Source organism: Mycteria americana, chromosome 8 (genome assembly GCF_035582795.1).
Source record: "Mycteria americana isolate JAX WOST 10 ecotype Jacksonville Zoo and Gardens chromosome 8, USCA_MyAme_1.0, whole genome shotgun sequence".
NCBI classification, from domain to species: Eukaryota; Metazoa; Chordata; class Aves; order Ciconiiformes; family Ciconiidae; genus Mycteria; species Mycteria americana.
The window spans coordinates 49,049,972-49,070,757 of NC_134372.1; the positions used below are offsets into that span (position 1 = coordinate 49,049,972).

General features: G+C 38.6%; 1 protein-coding gene across 2 annotated transcripts in view; it reads left to right on the forward strand.

The window, feature by feature from the left end:
- The window catches only part of NFAT5 (nuclear factor of activated T cells 5), a 72,630-nt gene that overhangs the window by 22,331 nt on the left and 29,513 nt on the right, over positions 1-20,786 (forward strand). The window contains exons 1-3 of one of the 2 annotated variants that reach the window (XM_075511160.1): positions 4,764-4,842; positions 17,361-17,422; positions 17,883-18,441. In XM_075511160.1, the coding sequence (XP_075367275.1) occupies positions 17,912-18,441 (530 nt within the window). In that variant the 5' untranslated portion in view covers positions 4,764-4,842; positions 17,361-17,422; positions 17,883-17,911. Of the gene's footprint in view, positions 1-4,716; positions 4,843-17,360; positions 17,423-17,882; positions 18,442-20,786 lie in introns of those variants that run through there. The other variant, XM_075511158.1, reaches the window with a different exon arrangement.

Genomic DNA, 20,786 nt, shown 5'->3' on the forward strand with positions numbered 1-20,786 from the left:
TGAAATTAAAGATTTGCTCTTAATGGTCTTGTGATCTTTGGGAATGTGCTTCAATTCTAATGCTAGCTTTTCCTTCCCTCCCTCTCTATCATATTGTTGGAATTATTCACAAAGGTTGTAATTGTGTTTGTTGTGGATTACTGCTAAAATTATGTGTTCCCTAAGAAAAAAATATGCTGTGGGAGTTTTGGATCTGAGCATACCTTTAAAGCAGCAAACTTGACAAAACCTCTGTCATGTTTGAGAGTTAAAAATAAATTTCTTCAAACAAACAAAAAAAACCCCAAAAAACCCAACAACCAACCCAAAGAGAAGAGCTCACTCTTAGCTTGTGGAAATGAGGCTTTGTAATTAACACCAAATATCTTATGAGTCATGACAGAATTATGATCATGAGCAACTCGCTCCTCAAAGAGGATTTCTTGAGAAACAACAGAAAGGAATGAAAATCTATGTGTGTGTATATATATGCAACATATACATAAAAAGGTAAAGGTTTCTCTACTTACATGCACACACACACACATGCTGTGTTAGGATCCCTCATTTTGGGCCCCGTCACTAAACATTTTGCATAACAGAAATACTTGGTGAGTTGCTTCCAAGTGTCTTAGGTGTGAAAGAACATTCAGCAGAAGCAGAGCTGCCTGGCAAGTGCCTGAAGCAGCTTTAAATCTTGCTACTACTCCTCTAGAGGCAGCAGCCTTCCCAGCTGGGACACAGAGAAGTGTGTGAGCTTCTTAGATGGCTTAGTAGGAAGAATTTGTTGCAGAGTGCACTTTGAGCTAAGATCACTTTCTGTCATCAAAGCTGAATGGGCATAATTTTCCATACGAGAGGTTGTGACGGATACCTTGGGCGGTAATTACAGTGCAGCAGCTGCTCCAGCACCAAACATCTGCCTGTGGCTGGTTTTTTGACAGAATTGAGCTTGGATTCTGCTCACCTCCTGTAGGTAGTGGTACCAGTGCCAGCCAGAATAAAGGCTGGTGCTCATTTACAAGGGATTGCTGCCTGGAGCTGTTGTACAAATGGCTGGCTGCAGGGGCAATAATATTTAGAAGCACGGGGATGTAGAGTAGGGAAGTACCCGCTCACGTCATAACTGTATTTTTCTTCAGCTGGTATTTGTGCTTTTCCTTGTTGGGACAAAATCTGAACCTTTCGTTCTTCGGTCTCTTGAATTAAGATACTAATCTTGAAGAAAAATTCATAGTTCAGCAGAAAATAGACCCACACACATCCTGTGGTTTCCGAATACCACATTTTATTTGGAGAATTTTTTTATGTATTGATAGCTAACGCCAGTGGCCAAGCTTATAGGGGCCATTCAATGTGGAAATAAGTAAACGTTTTCTCCGAAAACTGCTTGGGATTTTGTGGTTCACAGAGGCTTTCTCAGACTGCAGCATGACAAATAACAAATGTCTACAAAATATGCAGCGCTGGCTGCGTTTCTGTGCTTGTAGAGCGTGAGGTGGCTTGGGAGCATGAGTTAGACTGGCTTGTTTTTAAAAAGGTGCAAATGCACATTTCGTTCTTTCATGTAACTTCCCTGGGCTTCGTATGTGAGGACGGACTTCACAGCTTATGAAAGAAAGAGGAGAACTGAGACTGAAAATCCCTGCTAGCAGTCAGCGTAAGTACGTTAATAGGGTTCTCCCTCTAACGCTTCCATGTATTAAAGCAGATCTGAATTTGCAATGACACCTGGTGATAAGTTGCATTGTCCTGATAGTGCCAGTGCAGAAACTGCCTGACAGTGACTATGTGAAGAACGAACTGGGCTGCTTGGCTTCCCGGTTCTGGATTTTACACTGTCCTCCCCGTTGTTAAAGCTGTGAATACAATGCAGAGAGTCTTAAACGATGTAAGATCAAATGTGCTCCTTTTTGCAAGCCAGTTAATGCACAACCTCTCCACTCTGCCTCAGTGGGTGGGCCAGCCAGAACTTGACTGGTAGATTTTTGGTTTTAGGTTTTTTTCCAAGGCAGAGTAGCTGACAGTTGATCTTCTAGTGCTGTGGCCGTCCCTACTGCTCTAAGAGTGAACACCTATTGCATCTCTTTCCATGAATTTGGCACTTGTGGTTCACTGGCAGAAGTATATTCAATACAATACAAACAAAATTTTACTTCCTTCACCTTCCTCAGATATTCTTGTTCAAATATCAGTATAACTTCTTTTTGATTATTTAGTCAATGGATTTTTTTTTTTCCTTGTACTTTCTTCACTCCCTTCCCATCATAAAATAGAACTGTGCCTTGATAGCCCCCTTTTTTCCCCCTCATTGGTGCAGCAGGTGTAAGGAGATAGTCTTTGGCGAGTAACAATTTTAAATGCAGTTTAGTTTGGTTTTTAATTTTTGAATTGGATTCAAGTCTGTATGCACATGCAACTTAAGTAAAAATTGTAAGATAAAAAATAAAGGCACAATTCACCTTTTTTAATAAAGGCTAAAATTTAGAGTATGTTTAAACTATGTAAGTGCTCCTACACACAAGAAGTACACAATGCTCCTGCTTAATAAAGTGTTAATGTGTTCTCACTAAAAATGAACTAACCTTTCTTTGGGAAAAGTAAATGAAGTATAAAATGAGAAGCATCATTGTAACCATACCTTTACATAACCAATTTTAAACTGGTCTAAATTTATTTTACTTTGAAAGCCAGTTTTATGGTGTTGAAAATCACTAGTTCAGAAGAGTGAGAAATCAGGCCTTAATAGCTGAGGAAAAAGTTAATTTTAAAAAGGGAACTCATCTTTGAGGGAAATGCTAATGCAGCTGTTCCTCATAGAAAAACAAATGTCTGTCTGTTCCCTTTGCCTTTCATACCTAGTAAGATCTTCAGTAAGCACAAGTAAATATTTTTTTTTTCCCCAGATTGTTCCAAAGAATAAAACTATGAATTTATGGTTAGTTAACTTGAGCTGTCTCAAAATATTTTACTTATATGTTGTCTCACCGTTATGGGTAACTCTTACAGAAAACCTCTGCAGAGGTTTCTGCTTGGGATTTGGATTGCAACCTCTGGTTGCCAATGTTTTGATAATCAGTTTAAATAATAATAATAAAAGTTCTGTTCTGTTTATTTGTCATGTTACTGAAAAGTTAATTCTCTGGAAAGTGGGTGGAACTAAAAAAAAAAAAGGAAAAAAAATTGCAGCAGGTGGGAATAAGTTTGATGGGCTGCGGAGCTAACTCTGGTTACACCTCCCCGCCAGTTTGCAGCCGTTGTTGGTAGTTGCTTGTGATCTTGTGCATAACAGACAAGTAGTATCCTGTGAACAGCATTAAAGTTTTCTTGGGCTCTTCTAATGCCATTTTGTGATGGGAGTATTTTCACTCTTACCCAGTATGGTAACTGTTCTGGTTTGTGGCATAACCAGCATTTGCTATGTGTTACACTTTTAATACAATTATATGTTGCTGGGAGTGTGTATACCTGTGCATTTGTCTTGAGTGTGCTTCATTTATGACAGGGCTTAATTGTGGATAAAGCTTTTTAGTTAACAACTCTGTGGGTTTTCAGTTAAATTATTTTTCCAGAAGAAATGCTGCACAAGGATATTTTACTTCAGCATCAGTTGAGTGTAACTGTTGCTTCATAGGGTAGGAAACTTAAAAAATGCACGTTGAGTTTTCCATATCTGTCTCGGGCACCTCAATAATCCATCTAAAGGAATTTCAAGTTTTGTGGTGTAGAGTTGTTGATTCAGTTTACAGCTGTTCATCTAGGTTATTTACATCTCCAAATTGGGTGTTTGAAATGATGCCTATGCCCTGGGTTTACGGCGATGTGCTCATGCCTGAGTGGAGTTGTTACCTCAGAGTAACTCGGTGAGACGTTCTTGGTCGTTGGGTGCAGCGAGAGCTTTTGCTAATTGAACTCCAAAGTGGCCATCTGACTGTAGGCAGCCACTTGCTTTGAAGCATCAGCAAGCATGGAGAAGCAGGTTGAACAAGAGGCTGTCGACTTCGCTTTTTGTCTTGGCTGCTGAAGCTCTGTCAGGCGAGCTGCGTGGTGGCCATAGCTGTTTCGCAGCAGAGAAGTCACAAAAAAATTTCTTAGAGGTTGTACTACTGCACAGATCTGCCACAATTATAGCAAAGAGCTTTCTGTGTAAATGGACGACTGGCACTAGCCATTTTGTTAGTGGAGACCGCTTTCTTTGGAGCGTCTGCGTGGGTCTACAGGAGAGTTTGAGGCAAAAAAAAAAAAAGTTGCAGATAAATGGAAGCGAGGGATCTTGCATAATAAGAATTGACAGTTACGACATGGGAAGACTTTAGTAGGATATTCCGTGGATGGTGGTACTAAATTAGTCTCTTTTTTCTTTGGAAGTCAGTTGCACAGTTTGAATTCTGAGAACAGGTTTGTCTTTGATTCTCATGTGATTCTGCCCCTTCATTCTAAATGAGGACAGTTTTGTGGAAGTTCATGAATTATTTCTTTGTTTGAACAAATTTCTGTCCTTTTGTTTCGGTCTTGAGAATGTGTGTGTATCTTAATGTTTTCGTGGTTTGTTTGTTTTCTGAAATAACTTTATTCCATGATGTTAAGATCTTCAGGTGCTTAATATAACTATTCAAAAGGTTCTGAAAAGTTTGGGTTATAGTTCATATCTTTTAGGCAAAAGCGTTATTTCTTTTCTGTTACAGAACATTAATAAATTTTTTATTAAATCCTTTTTGTCTTCCCTCTGTTCAACAGAATCTGTCTATGACCTTCTCCCAAAGGAGCTGCAGTTACCACCTTCCAGAGAAACTTCTGTAGCATCCATGAGCCAAACAAGCGGTGGCGAGGCAGGTTCGCCGCCTCCAGCTGTAGTTGCTGCTGGTAAGCATTCTCATTTATTTGGTTGCTTTGTTAAGGTTTGTAACATTCTGGCCAACATGAACAGTGCTGGCAAAGTTTTGATTGTAGAAAAGAGCTTGTGGAGAAGTAACAGAGTTCATTCTAGGAGACTTTAGGTAATATAAATTAACCTGGGTGATCTAAATTGTCAGGTGTTCTGTGTTAATGGTTGCTTCATATATGTATCTTCGTAAGAAATAAGTTATCTGTTTTGCTATTCTGTTATTACGCAGCACAGGCCTGTTAACTCCTAGAATGCACTCTGCCTTCAGAGGTAATAAATACCTATTTGGAACTAAGGCACAATGCTGACCGACTGTAAAACAGTGAATTCTAGCCAGATAAAAAATGGAATGGGAGATTACATTGTGGGCCATGAAGCTTTTACGAAACTGTAAGGACGAAGAAAGGTCATGTTTTCCTTTAAAAGGCCTGAGAAAGCTTAGTATTTAAATTCCATTTGCACATAGCTCTCCATTATAATGTATTACAAAATTCTCAGATGCATGAGAATATAACGTATGTCAGGATGGCACTTTTATAAACTGATAAGTTTAAATTAGTTATTTTTCTAATTGACAGCATATAAAAATGAGGCATGACCTTTTTATCTTCATCTTTATCTTACTCCCAGTCATGTTTTAGACTTCAATCTAAAGACTCTGTCATCGATCTTCATTGAACGTAAAAAAGTGAGGATTTAAAGGCAAAGTTCTGATTTGCGAGGTTAGCCTTAGTGCTGGTTTGCATCCGGAATTCTTGTCAGTAACTTGTCTATATTAGTAAACATCTGGGCAATGAGGAAAAAAGGGAAAATGCTCATGCTCATGATTGATGCATCTTTCTTCATTGGATAAGGTTTTTTTGCATAATTTGATCCCCATATTTCTTACAAGGTCATGTTCCACTTTCCTAATTGGCCTTAAATTGTGCTTGAGAAAAATAAATATATTTAAGGTGAGGATTCAGATAGCTGCATTATTCTTTTTTCTCTCTATGAGTTCATATGCATTAAATGTTTGCGTGAGAATGTTTCCCAGATTTGCATGGTATAGGAATCCTGATCAGAAACTGAAGTGATTGCAGACTTGTCAGAGAAACTTTACAGCACTGCTCACCATTCATGTTTTGCCAGACCTCTTCTGAGAGAACCTGTGGATTTAACTGTGCACAGTGGAACTTCAGTCATTGAAAGAATTTGATGTTTTCATTTATTATATTGAAAGGATTTGATATTTTTATATCAGTCAAAAAATAATTTGGGCATATATTTCTAAAATCAAGATACTTAATGATCAGTTTGGCTCAAAGACATAGCAGCAACCAAATCCTGCAGAAACATGTATCTTAAACAAGCGGACAAAAAAATCCCACAAACCCTGTTACACTCTAAATCCACAGATAGACGTGAACTGCTAATTAATTCTGTGTCTAACAGAAAAGACTTAAAAACTTGAATGGAACTAAATGTCTGTTACCTCCAGGTATTTAGTGTCTGCTAACAGCCAGTCCAGTTCCTTTTAAAAAACCTAAGAATGTGTTAGCTGTGTTTGGGTTAAACTGCAGCACAATTTTCTTGAATGAAAAATAGTGTTGAGGTTTTTTTTGTTAACACTGAAGGGAGACCTCCTCGTTCAGTTAAGAACACTTTTTAGCGTCAGAGATAGTCTGGTTTCACAAAGCCTTGAAGCTGATACCACTGCCGAAAGAAGAGCTTTTCATGCGTGTGCTGCAGAGTGATCAAGACCAAGGACGTGCTCCAGGTTAGAGTTGTCCTGGATGGGTTCACTGCAGGTCTGCACAAATGCTTTTGGTGGCACAAGGAAAGGAGCAATGCAAGGAGGAGGGAGCAGTCAGGAAAGGTGGAGCTAGCTTCTCCCAATGGCTGTCAGTTTGCGCTGGTTTAAGTTGTTTACCGAACTGTGGCTTTGGAGACCTTCCATCAGTGTTGTGACGAGACAGTTAAGCTTCTGGGTGCTGTTAAAGTCAGGATCAGAAGTATGAAGCACAAGCAACTACAGTTCCGCAAGTTGTTAAAAATTTTCTTTAAAAAAAGCTAACGAACCAAAGAAATAACTCCAATCAGAGCAAAGGCTCTTTTTGTTTTCATTTGTTATGTCGCTTTCCACTACAGTGAGGACAAGAACAACTGGATCTTGGTCTTCTATAATCATACAGTTGTGATGACCAGGATCATTCAAGAGCGAGTTGTGCTGTGTACGCACATAAGCAGAGGCGAGCCCCAGCCCGAAGCAATGTATGTAGCTGGTACTGCTATAGGGGCGTGGGTGCCTAACTCCATAGGCATCGGGGAAGGCTCAACCTCAGCATTTTGGCTGGTGAATAATATCAGATAGTTCTAGTGTAACATGTTAGTGGCGGTTTTGTTTGCTTTTGTTTTTTCTCCTGTCCTCCACCACATCCTTGAAAGAAAATACATGCATCTTAGATAATGTTTACCTGCAAAAACAGGTCTGTAGGCTGTGTTCCAAAACTACAGAGACAGTGGAAAGCTGAAAAGAACAGTTCATGCTCCTCCCTCTGGTGTTGGGGGATAAGAGATGTAATACGTATTATACCCCAAGGGTGGACAGATGCTTGGGTATTTCTGGTAAGTCTGAGGCCAGACTTTTTTCTCTTTAAAGCTGGGGTCAAACTTTTAGGAACAGAGGAAGGAACATCCATGTCTACAAAACTTGTAGGTGGGGATACAAGGAGAGGTGAATTTACTCTTTGCAGTGGATCTCAGTGGATTTTGTAGTCCCCCCCTCCCACAAATTCCTGCTGTGTAGTGGCTGATTAGGGTTCCTCCTCTAAGCCATCTTGAACTCAGCACTTCTGAGCTGATGCTGCACACAGCTACCTCAGAGCAGGAGCATTCTCTGGTGTTCTCAGTTGACTTCCAGAATCCCGGGAGTGCTTTTGCTTTTCATTGAGGTTAGCTGTGTGCTTCTTCTGCACCCAAATCTCTCCACTTTCTCAAGAGAATAGGACACAAGTGTTTTGGCTGTGTTCTTGCTGTAGCTGTACCATGTTCCTAGATCGAAGGGTGTATCACGTTTTGCTGTTTTCTTTAATTGTTTTGGGATTGCTACAGTGTCTTTGAAAAGTTGCTACCATGTTTTTAAGCCCTGTCACCCTGCCTCTTGCAGTAATGAGAGGTCTGGCTGGGCTGGGCTCCGATTTCTTAACAGAAAAATAAGGAAAATCAGCCTGGGCTTTGTGCATGTCTATATGCTTATATAGGAAAACATAAACATATATTTTACATTTACATTTTAAAAGACCAAGATTGACTATTCAGGTGGATATATCAAGCCCTTAATAGCAGACTATACGCACATCTTCCAGGAGCTGACACTGTACAGATGATAGGGTGAGGAGGAAAGATGACTTTGGCAACCTAGCGTTCCTGTATCTGAAATCTTTCCCTTGTTTTGAGTAAATTGCTCTCCCTCTCTCCTCTTTTTTTTATTTTGATGTCAGCTCTTACTTGCTCTAAAACATCACTTTTTTGGGAAGTGATAGGGAAATGATAGTTCAGTCTCCATAGTGTTGTAGGTAATCTCATTTACTCTTGTTTTTAAAAGGAAGGGCTAATTTGAAATGCTGCTAGCACGCTGTATGTAGAAGTCAATTGCAGATATGATTACTCTCGATAATAAGAGGATTACGTTACAGGGAATGATCTGAAGTGGTGAGAACTTTAACACAGTTTGTTTTCTGCTTCTCAAAACACAGAGTAAGGTAGTATCTGGCTGAAATTCAATTTACTTGAGGCTTTTCTATCAGTCACACTACTGTGGGGTTTTCTTCCATATAAATCACATTATAGGTGAGAAATACATATTGCTGCAGTTAACTTTTCTGGTTTTTTTTGAGGAGCAGGATGGGCTGTTTTTAGCAGTGATGGCCTTGCAGGGGCAGACTTCTAGTTCTTCCATTTGGAAATTTGTTTTGTGATTTACAGAACAGTTTTAAGAGTATTAAAATGGAATGTTGCTGATTGGATTTTCATTAATTTGTTAATAAATGTGTATCTCATTCATTAATCCAGACAAAAGAGGTATTACCCACTCTCTGAATATCAAACAGGCAAGTATAATTTAATAGAACTCTAGGATTTTGAGCTGCGATGCTCACAACCTAAGCTGCTATCTCAAGCTTCTAATTCTGTTATTCTTCTGGAAAGCAGAAGGGAGGAAAAGGATCTGGTTTTACCGCTAGAAACTGTTCTCTGTGCTTGCTATTAGAATTACAAGTGTCTTTGTTCAGGAGACAGGAAAAGGAGGATTTTGCCTGGTGAGGTACCATAAACACATTAAATATGAATCATCTTCTAGACTCTTGAAATGCATGAGGGTGTCATGCTGAGAAATGTCATTGTAAGCTGTGCCTGGAGACTTCTTATATGAAATAAATGTGCCTGAAGCTTTAACAAAGCCTTCTACACAATATTTTTAAGCTCCAGTTGCAAGGAGGGATGCTTGATTCTTTTCAGTTGGTTCCTAAAGGTTGAACAGTTTTTTTTGTGTCAACCAAGACACATTGAACAAGTGCTTCCAATGCTTAAAATTCACACTGCTAATTTAAGTCCTTCCTCAAAGGTGTCTTTCTAGTTGGTAGGTCAACACCTTATTCTTGTCTTCTGGGGATGCTTCAGGAGTATTTTCAACCCTGTACTTTAAAGAAGTGTTGCACTTTTGTCTTTTATCTCCAGTAACAGGAATGCTCAAACCTTCTGAACCCCAGTGAAGAAAACTGTTACAGAAGCGTGCTTCTCTGCTTATCATCCGTTCGTTCTTTCTGTAGCAGATCTTGGAATGAGCTTCTTCAGCTCGTTGATGATCTCTTAAGCTGCTCCCCACTTTCCACAGAGGCAAATATATATCTTTCCATATTTTTTGTATTGCTCCCCAGGACAGTATTTCCTGCATCATTTCCATTCTGACAGTTTCCAGTTCTTACCTCAAATTGAACTCTCCACAAAAACAGTGGTGTTCTTGCTGTAACAAAAGGGGAACAGATTTTATGCCACTGAAATTTATTTACTGATCTCTTTTTGCATTCTTCATATTTGGATACAATTAGTCTGTGATGTATTGAATTTTTCTGGCTCCCAAACATCTATAATTGTATCCTGGGAAAATATTTGGTAAATGATGAAGCTTTACCTTTTTGTGGTCATGTCAATTTTGTGCTCCTTTTTAATTAAAAGGACAAACTACTTCTCCCAAACAGACGTAATTGGCTTTTTTAATCAGAGTTGTTATTGAAATACTTGCCATAAGCATTTTTGGTCCTTTTAATTATGAAAATAAGGCTTTGCTTCTCAGTTGCTACTGTAGGGAAACGGATAAAAATACTTGCATCACCTGTGGGGTAGAGGCTGGGTGCTAGGGGGGTATGGGTCATGTTTTCCACTGCCAAGATAAGGCTTTTTCATCATTCTCAAGCTAAAGATTCTAATAAAGCCTCAAAATGGAGATGTGGGGGTGGTTTTTGTTTTGTTGGTGGTGAGGTTTTTTTTTTTCCTGAGTAGCTAGAGTCAGGCTTCTTGATTTTTATTTTTCATGAAAATATTTTGTCAATTTATCGTCCTTCCTGGTGTCATTAGTCAGTTTTTCCTGTTGATACAGAAATAATTACCAGAGATTTCAAAGGGGCTATCAGTGCTGCTACTGATTCTATTAGCCTGGGCTTATAATTACATGTTGTAAACAAATTATCAGAAGAAAAGATTCTTCTTTGTAGTTGGTCTCCAATGCCTGTAAAAACTTCCATTTCTTTGTAGGCTTTTCTCTTCCTCTTCCCACCGCCCTCCCAGTTGGAAATGCCTTCCTGTAATTTCCTAGGAGGATGTCTTCCAGGGATTTCTGTCTGCAGTGTCCTTGCTTCAGTCATGTGTCAAATATTCTTTCTTACAGAATGAATTTAAACCAGATCCTCACGGTCTTTAAAAATGCATCTTCCTGGTGTATTAGTACAGTGCCCTGGCCGCTCTGGCTTGTTAGTGCTAACGTATATGTGAACAAGTTCAAGTACTGCTCCTGGCAATACTGTGTGCCCAAAAGAGCTATGGTGGAGCCGATTGCATTAGCCTGGGAGAGCCGCGCCGTGATTAGGTACGGCTCGGGGCGGTGGAGGGGTTCCTTCGTCGTTCTGAACTGTCTGCTGGGGGGAAGTCATCGCTGGGAACTGCGAAAGAAAAAGATTTCTCTTACTGTTTCCATTTTATGGAAACTTTTTAGACAAGGTGTTCTCTGCAAATTCAGTTAAAACGTTGTAGTTGTATGGGATTGTATGGGTGTCGAGTGCATACCTGCTCCTCTGCACGGAGCAGAGCTTCCTTGTAATTACCTATAAAGGATTATATAGATGTACTCTAGATAATCTCTTTTTTTCTAGATTAAGTTTATTGTCAGTCTTCCTGAATCTCATACAGTCAGTAAACCCAAGTTCCAGAACTGTTCAAACACACACAAGCTATTTTATCATTCTGAGAGGTTTTTATAGCAAATTCTTGCATTAAGTGGCTCCTATTCTTGCATCAAAAAGGCTTGAGAATTACTTTGAGAAGAGAATTCCCTGTTCCTTAATGAATAATGAAAACCCAAGCCAGTGAAAGGCTGAAAGAGAACAATCTTACTGTACTATTATTTGGGCACCTCCTTGCAGTAGCAGCATCGAAGACTTCATGAAGGCTAAGAGGAGTTCTTCATTTCTTAGGAAAAAACCAACTGCGTATGTAAAGAACAGAAGAGTCTGTTTCTCAAATGGAAGTGTTCTTTGTCAGATCCATCAATCCTGACATCATTGTACAGTCACTCTTTTAGGGCAGCAGGCTGTGGAGGGAGCTGAGGAGATGACAGGTAGAGCTTGGAGAGAGCAGCTGAGGGTCCTAGAGTTCTGACTTGCTTGGATGCAGCCGGTTATCGCTCTGAGTGGGGAAGGATCTAAGATACATGGAATTGGTGTGTGAGAGCCACTAACAAAAGTTCTACTTAGATACCTAAACTTGAGTGTTAATTTAATAACGGATGTCGTTTATAACAAAAACAGATTGATTGATGTATTTACCCAAAGTATAATGCACTGCTTGGTTCAGCATGTGAATGTAAGGGGAATTTACACTGTTGGGCTTAATGTAAATTAAATTAACCTACCTATCTTGAATCTGAGTGTTTTTAATAACTGGTGAATTGGATTGCTTTATTATATTTGCTGGGATGCTAGTTTTTTTCTCTATTAATACACTTAACTTGCATTCTAGCTTCGCCATTCAGAGACAGGCATCGAGTGGTGGGTTGTGTGACAGTGTCTGTCAATAGTGAAGACAAATAGTGCCAGAGACACTTAACCCATCCAATCTCACCCAGGGTATAGGTCGGTCTTGTTTTCAGACTTCTTCATAAGTCTCTTTTCTTTCTTTCTTTTCTTGTTATTTTTTTTGTTTTATTTCTAAATAGTGGATTGATACTGATTTGAAACTAAACTTTTTGGAAAAGTTTTTGACATTACACCAGTAATACAAGAAGAAGAAAAGTAGAAACCCAAGTTTGGCATGTGAGGTGTTGAAAGCAGGTTTGCAGCCACTTTGTAAGTTCTGGTTTTTACCTTTAAAACCTTTGGCAACACAAGGGTTGATGGTGGAAATTTTGCACATAGTATCCTTCTGGTTTTGTTCTGAAATTGTTCCTCTGTGTCCAGTGGTTCAAACAAAGCAATTAACATACAAAAGCCTTATCAAGAACATGACACGTTAGATAAATTAGCAAATTTAATAAATGGGTATGCTTCATATATTAAGCTTATACACCACCTAAACCTCACCCTGTGTGGTGAGTTTTCATTTTTGACACTTAATTGTTTTCTGAACATAGCATAGGGGATGGCATGGGATGCAGGCTAGGTTCTGAGAAAAAGGCGAGTTCTCTAATGGCTTTTTGCTAGTCCTGGCTGTTTGTGCACAGGTGGCTGAAAAACTTGTAAACCCAAAAATATCTCCAGTTTATTTGCATTTGCAATCTTAGGCTTTCCAGTCTGGGAAATGACTTGCTTTGCACTGCAGCAGCAATTAAAAAAAAAAAGGCACCAGGACTTTGTTTGTTTTTTTTTGAGAACTTGGTAATCCTTGTTGTATTTAAGGATCTCTTTGGAAAGAATGAACAAGGATTTCAGGATTGGCTCCACGTAAGTGTTATCTAAAGACAATACTCCCTCAATACCACGTAGTGATTTTTTTTTTTCTCTTTCTCCTGCCTTTCAGACCTTTTTTTAGAGGCTGAATGCCTTGTTTGACTTCACAAGATAATAGGATATAGAAATATATGTCATTGCCTTAGTTGCTAACTTGGGAGGTAATAAATTTTCTTTGTACGATGCTTTATGTTATTGAAAAGAAAAAGACTGCACTGATTTGCTCATGGGGATGCTCTTTGCCATGTGTTCCCTTAGTGTCTCATACTATATTAGCCTGTGATTTTTAGCAGCATGCATTTGTGCCACATGCGTGTTGCATCCCTTCTTCCACTGCCTGCTTTTTGGCTGCTTTTTGTTTTCAGAAAGAACCTGAATTATTCAGTCTCTTGGTTGTGAATATAATTCTGTTCACTGCCTGAAAGTAAGGGAAATGTTTGGGAGCAGTAGGCACCTTTTTAGATGTTCTGGGAAGCAAATGTACAAATGACTGGTATTATGAACAACTGGAATTTCAACTGGAAATTCAGTCTTCCTAGGAGTAGTGCGGAGTAATCGGTTAGCTTTATTTGCATTCTGAACTCCAGCACTAACCACTTAGTTTGTCAGATCTTGGTTATTTTCTATCTTTCGTTTACACATTATAAATTGCTTGTTAGCGATGTGTAAATTATGATGTCCAAAACAGAACCAGGACTTCCTTATGCTGAACTGTTTGATATCATTCTGCCTCTCAGAAAAAAAGCTTGTAGGATAGGCAAGAAATTCTGAATTGCTTATTTCACCTACCTTACGTGTTACAGTGATGGCAATTAATAGATTCAGGAGGTTTAGTTTCAACAGTGATCAGAGTTGCTCTAATGTGGAAGTAGTTTTCTTTTCTCTCTCTCTCTCTCTCTCTCTCTCTCTCTTCTTTAATTAAGAAAGAGGAAAAAAACCACCTTGTGATGCTGGTGCACGTTTCATTTATAATACTGTGGCTGCATACTTGCCATAACATGCACTTGGCTTCTATTCAGTGTTGTTGCTCTGAAAGCAATTTTTATTTTGAGGCTGTGTTAAAATATACTCAGTCTTATTTCAAAATGTACGTACTCATTTAAACGATATATTTGTCATTGCAAGCACTGTTAAATTGCAAACAAAAGAGCCACCTGTAACAATTCCCATTAACATGTGTCTAAAGAAAGTAACCTCAAATAAAAGAGATGCTTAAACTGGGAAAGGCGTGTGTATGTGTCCACTCTTAACTTGACAGACCAGCAAACAGGTACACCCTCACACTGAATGTCCACTGGTTATACTTTGTTTATTATCTGCATGTTGGGGAAAACTTCATTCCTTAAAACCAGGCTAGGCAAAATGCTCTCACCTTTTCAAGTTTGAATTACTGAAAACTTTAGAATAAACTTTTTTTGTTTCAAAATGCAGCGTATTCAACCAAGAGATCTCCTTTGGGTATCGGATACGCATGTGTTGTCACTGGCTTTAGAATAATTTGATAAAACAAAATGGGAGCAATGGAAAACATATGGTGGTTTGCTCACTGTAGTAACTTTGTGAATTCTTATTTGGTTGACCCCATTTATTTATTTATTACTTTCAAGGAAGATGAGTTGGCTAAAGGCCTGCAGACTCTGTGAGAAAACATAAATTTTACTATGTTGCTTAGTATTTGCGTAACTTAAAATGTTACTAAAGCAATTACCAATTTATCCCCCAAAATAGATTTTAAATTTATGTATTTGATTGTTCGAATATAGCCAGTTTATTTCATTGGCTGTAATATTTGTCATACTTTCTTACATATTTTTAGTTACAGTAATAGAGAAGACACTGGCCTGCACATGCTTTAAAACACTTGCATGTTTGTGGATGGTAATGGCATTCCCTTGAGCTAAAGGCTAGAGAGAGGTTTTCTTGCCATTACTGTTTAGCTTGATATTGTTTCGATAATCTAATCTTATTGTTACATGGGGGTGTGTCTGATAAATGGAGGAGACTAAAACCAATTTATAGGGGACAGTATTTCTTTCCTTTTTAAATGTATAAAGGAAAAACATACACACACATTCATACACATACATGCTTTTTAACTTCTAGGAAAACAACCTGGAGGAGAAATTGTTTTGGATAGCAATAATGGTAGCAACTTAAATATTGCAAAATGCTGCACCTGAAAATAATGATACCATTACCAGCTCTTTTAGCTTTATACTGAGAAGTATTTTGTTTAGTGATGTATTTATTTTTTTCCTAGGAAAGTGAGGGAACAGTACAGTTGTTGCATTTCTGGACAGGGTATGCATTGAAGCATTACATATGCAGGGTATGGTCAGTGTTTGCCATACCCGTTCCAATGCAGACCTGTGTATGGATTGTCACTTCAAGTTTTTTTCTTATAGGTATTTTAAAAGACCTTTCTAAAACATTCGCAGTATTTGCTGCAAAAAGATAAATCTTTGATACTAATCCATTGGAGGAAAAGTCTTCCAGTTCTAGAGCCCTGCTACCTGGTTCAATGTACGTGGTTATTTGTCAAAGTCTTTGTCCTGGACAGGCAAACGTGAGACGTGCATACACTGCGTTGTACTGTGCATGATACTCAGTTTCATCTGTTAAAAGAAGAATTGATTTTAAATGGGGGAAATATTGCTGTTCAGTAATCCAGTTCTGCAGCATTACTGCTGTGTGCTCCACGTATTCCATTTGCAAACACTTGCATGCAGCATATATGCTGTATGCATGCTGCGTATTTCTCTTGCTTTCTGTTTGAGTGTATAGACGATGAATGGAAACTAATTATATTTTAACAAACCAAAGTAAACATCCCAAATAGCAACGATCTTTCTCAACTCAAAGTGGCTGCAAATCAGCTCCTAAATATTGTCACTGAAATTAATATCTAGATTTAATAGTTCTTGCCAATCCTATAAATGTTTTTGAAAAAAGCATTGCATTAATGCATGATATAGAAAGGATAAATTTGCCGTTAAATTGGAATGCAGTTCGAAGTGACTGAATTCTCCAATTTCAGCCACTATATTTGCCAAAGAACCAACTGGAAAATGGAACTGGTATCATTCATGTGCTCCTGGTTCACTGAGAGGTTCGGGGAAGGGACTTCCTATGAAGATAAAAGCAGAATAGTTTATTGGTAAACTGTAATGACCATGAAATTTTACAATCTGAAATAGTGTAGGTTTACTTTTAAATTCATTTAGCACAGAAAAGCTGTAAGAAACAGTAACGGTTTAATAATTCTTTATCATCAGTCATTGATACCCCTGGTAATCACAAGTAGGCTGATTTATAGGAAGGTTTGCTAAGTTTTGCTGTTGGTTAAATATACATATATCATGGCTGAACATACTTTATCCTGTTACTTTTAAATAGCTTAAACTGGATAACACAGTTCAACTATGTGTAAACCTTTTAGACTTGAGAGATTAATATAATATTTTGGATTTTAAACCAAATTGCAAACAACAAAAAAGAAAACATCATGTTCCTCTTAATAATAGGTATTACCTCTACAACACCGGTAACTGGCTGAAGACACATATTGTCTAATTATGTATATATAGTGTACAATTTGTTTCCAAAATTAGATTATTTCTATGGTTCCAGTTTATTGTGCAAGGTGTGGTCAGCAGCGCAGAAATACAGAAAATCGCGTCTCCCCTCTAGGAAGTTTTAAATCTGAATATAAAATTCAGTTAGTTATTCCTCAGTGAGCTACAGCTGATTTAAATAAATAAATAAGGACCTATGGTTGTCCGTACTGCTTCCTCTCAAATGTTTTAGCCTACATTTTCAGCTGATTTGTCCATTAAAATTCTTCAGTGGAAATGATTATGTTGTTCTCCAGAAATCTTCAGAGTTTCGTTTTAATCATTTAGCTGTCCCTTCATGTTTCTAAACCAGATTGATCAGTGTGACCTCTGGAGAAATCACAATCACATTGTTTAAAATATCCTGCTTAATATGAATTTTTCAGAGGTCTGTCCCAAGCTGTCTCTCTATGCATAAGGGACTCGGCTAATAAAGTCTGAGAGAAATCTGTGTCTGTGACTGAAAGAGTGAAATTACAGAAATTTCATGTCGTCTTGTATGAGCACGTCACCAATATAGATATTTCATCCCTGTTTTGAACCTTCAAAATAAACAGCTATGTCATAGTGACTGATACCAGTTCCATTTTGCCTACCGACTCCGTTGATTTTATATTTTATTTCTCATTTATGATGGAATAATCAGCAGCTCTTTTTCTCATTTATTTTCTCATATTTTTATTCCAGGATTTGCCTCTGAAGCAGGGAGTGTCTGCATTAAAAATGACCTGTAGTTCTCTGCTTCATAGGTTAGAAACTTATTTTAATATTTTGTGGCTAAGCACAGTCCCGTCTTTTTCAAAAATAAAAAATTCCAACAATAAATGGTGTAATTGGCATTGAATGTGGATTATAAGCATTTTGCATTGGGGCTTCCATTATTTTAGATGAAATGGCTTCTACAGAAATAACTAGTCCAGCTGAGGCAATGAAAGCTCTGTTTACTTGCAGCCATTTTTATGAATTAACATTAAGTTTTAAAAAAGTTGATTACCGTGGATCATTCTAAGTCTTATTTGGACATTTCCAAAGTACTGTACTGGCTAGGCTGTATTGCTTTAAGCATTTACATTCTAAAACTTACCAAATTCCAAATATTTGTTGGGGGAAAGAAATCGGTTCATAAATCACTTTATTTCAATGGGACTGCTATAGCCAGCACACAGAGAACCATGTATCTTGTATTTACTTCTGAATTATACACCGCAGATGCTTCTTCAGCTCCTTCCTCTTCCTCCATGGGCGGTGCTTGCAGCTCCTTTACCACCTCTTCCAGTCCTACCATTTACTCTACCTCAGTCACCGACAGCAAGGCTATGCAAGTGGAGAGCTGCTCCTCAGCCGTGGGGGTAAGTACCAGAGGGGTAAGTGAAAAGCAGTTAACCAGTAACACAGTCCAGCAGCAGCAGTCAACGCCGAAGAGACACACAGTCCTGTACATCTCGCCACCACCTGAGGACTTGCTGGACAACAGTCGGATGTCCTGCCAGGATGAGGGGTGTGGATTGGAGTCAGAACAGAGCTGCAGTATGTGGATGGAGGATTCACCCTCCAACTTCAGTAACATGAGTACCAGTTCCTACAATGATAACACTGAGGTGCCACGTAAATCACGCAAACGAAATCCAAAGCAGAGGCCAGGGATCAAACGTCGAGATTGTGAAGAGTCCAACATGGATATCTTTGATGCCGACAGTGCCAAAGCGCCTCACTATGTCCTTTCTCAGCTCAGCACGGACAGCAAAGGCAACTCAAAAGCAGGAAATGGGTTGGTATCTGCTTTTTTTTTTTTTAAAGTTCTATCGCCATATGTAAAACCAAACTAATAAAACTCCCCCTGCCCCCGTCAAGTGTTCTGCTCAGGTTCTCACATAAATCCCTTCCCTTCTCTGCTGTTCCCTTTTGCGTCCTAGCCATGATAAGGTCTCATTAGACTTGTTAGTGTTTATTTAGAAGATAAAGCTAAACTTTCCTGCAACAATTGGACGCAGCACTGACAAGCTCATCTGTATTCTTGTTTATCACTAAAAGATTGCAGAATTCCATTTATAAAATGGCAATGAAAACGTTATTGTATTTAAAAAGAAAGGCAGAATTGGACTGGACGCACCCTAAATCTTAATGTTTTTTGCAGGATTTTATGTGAGGATTTCAGTCTGTGCACTTTACCTGCTTCTGTTTGTGTCTCTCTCTATTTATCAGATAGAGAGAGTGATGGGAGTAGAAGTTAATGGCTTGTTAAGATTTCTCATCATTTAAATTAACACATCCTTTACTTTTTAAAAAAATGTTAAGATGATATGGTGAACCAAAATTTTGTTTTTTCTTGTGAATTCACTTCTGTATTTGATTTTTTCAGAAATAAATCTCTAATCCTGTTTCTCTCTGTGCTTCTGGGTTGTGTGCATGCGTGTGTCTGTACGTGGGCACGCCTGGGTGGTGGTCTCTCATCTCTCCCACTTCACACTGTTCACTAAATGCATTTCAGTAGTTGCTTAAAGAGGAAAAAGTCCATCAGTTTACAATAGTATGTTGATACATTTTTTAAATTTTATTTTTTAACTTGTGGCTTCTTTAGTACTTTTAAGGTGGATGGTCAAGTGGATAGATTTGGCTTTTTTATTTTGGTTGTTTTTTTGGGGGTAGGGGGTGTATTTTGTTTCTGTTTTTATGTATGTGCTCGCAGTACGTTCTAATGTTCATCACAGTAATGGTGAATATTAAAATTTGACTGATGGGGGAAAGATTATGAACTTCTCATATTCCAAAGGGAAAGAGCCTGGAGTCTGTATTCCCAGGGTCATTGCAGTTCCATACTTAAAATTTCACTGTGAGAAAGTGATTCTGAGAAACTCTCCAGAGTGTGCTGGTCTGGGTACCGCGCCGGGAAAAGCCGAGCTGGTCGGTACCAGGAGCGTTGGCTCTGCTGCCCGCTCCGGTCTCCTCGGACCTCTGGGTCTTCTGGTCTCTCCTTACAACAGCCACTCTAAGCTGGACCACACTTGTCCAGCATCTCTCGTTTTCACCAGCTGAAATTGATAATAAAGTAAAACATTAGCACATGGTAGACCCAAAGAAGCAAATTAGCATATGTAGAGCAGCTGCTTGGAACTAGAAGCTGCCTCCACCAAGCAGAAAGGAGGTCAGGCTCTCCCTTACAAAGGGAAGAAACTTTATCGAAAGGCAAGAACTGTGTGACTGTAAATGTGATCTCTGGACAGAAAGGGGAGATTTAGTAAACTCTGGAACCATATGTACGATCTCAATCTAAAACATCACAAGACTGTAACATTCTTAATGGCTAACCAGTGAACGTTCATCGGTACTGTCAGCAATATTCTGTGAACGCAGGGGTAGATAAGCATAATTTTTTTCCTAATGTGTTGTATACAGGCTAGATTGAACTGCAGCAAAACTCTTATGTAACAGAATTGTCCTTTTAAATAAAAGCTCTGGGATAAGAAATGGCCACAATACTAGAAAACTTAATTTTGCAGTTGGAATATGGAGATTTAGCATTACAAATCTAGGTCACAGTAGTGACTTTTTTTTAACTTCCCGGCCTGATGGAGTTCAGCCAAGGGAGTTCATTTACTTTTGGCTTTAAGAAAGGAGCAAGGAAAGCACCCTTGCTAATTTGTGAAGTGGAAATAGCATTTGCCTCAAAAGTGACTTCTTCCTAGCTTTTAAAAACAACTGACTAGAAAAAGAATATATTCCTGTGGAAACTGTTGGAATTTGTGAAAGCCTTTTTAGAAACGAATGAATTGATGGTGATGTGGGGCAAAGAGTCTCAGGTCTCCAACATCCTCGGTCTCACTTTCACTGTCAGGTCTTCACTGGGAACAGCCCCGACGCCAGTGCAGGACCAGGCGAACCTTAACTGATGAAATCTGTTCTAATAGAATCATGGGGTTTGCCACTTATATTTCTGTTTTGGGAAAGAAGTGCTAGCTTTAAGGAGATGTTGTCTGGTAACAATTAAGTTAGTTGTTTATAATTAGGTAATTTGAGAAGAAAGACCACTGAGAAGTTCTGGTGGAGGCTTTACAATTGCTTTCAAGTTCAGCTAATCTGATTGAAAGTAATGATTACTTTAGGTTTCTAGAGGGA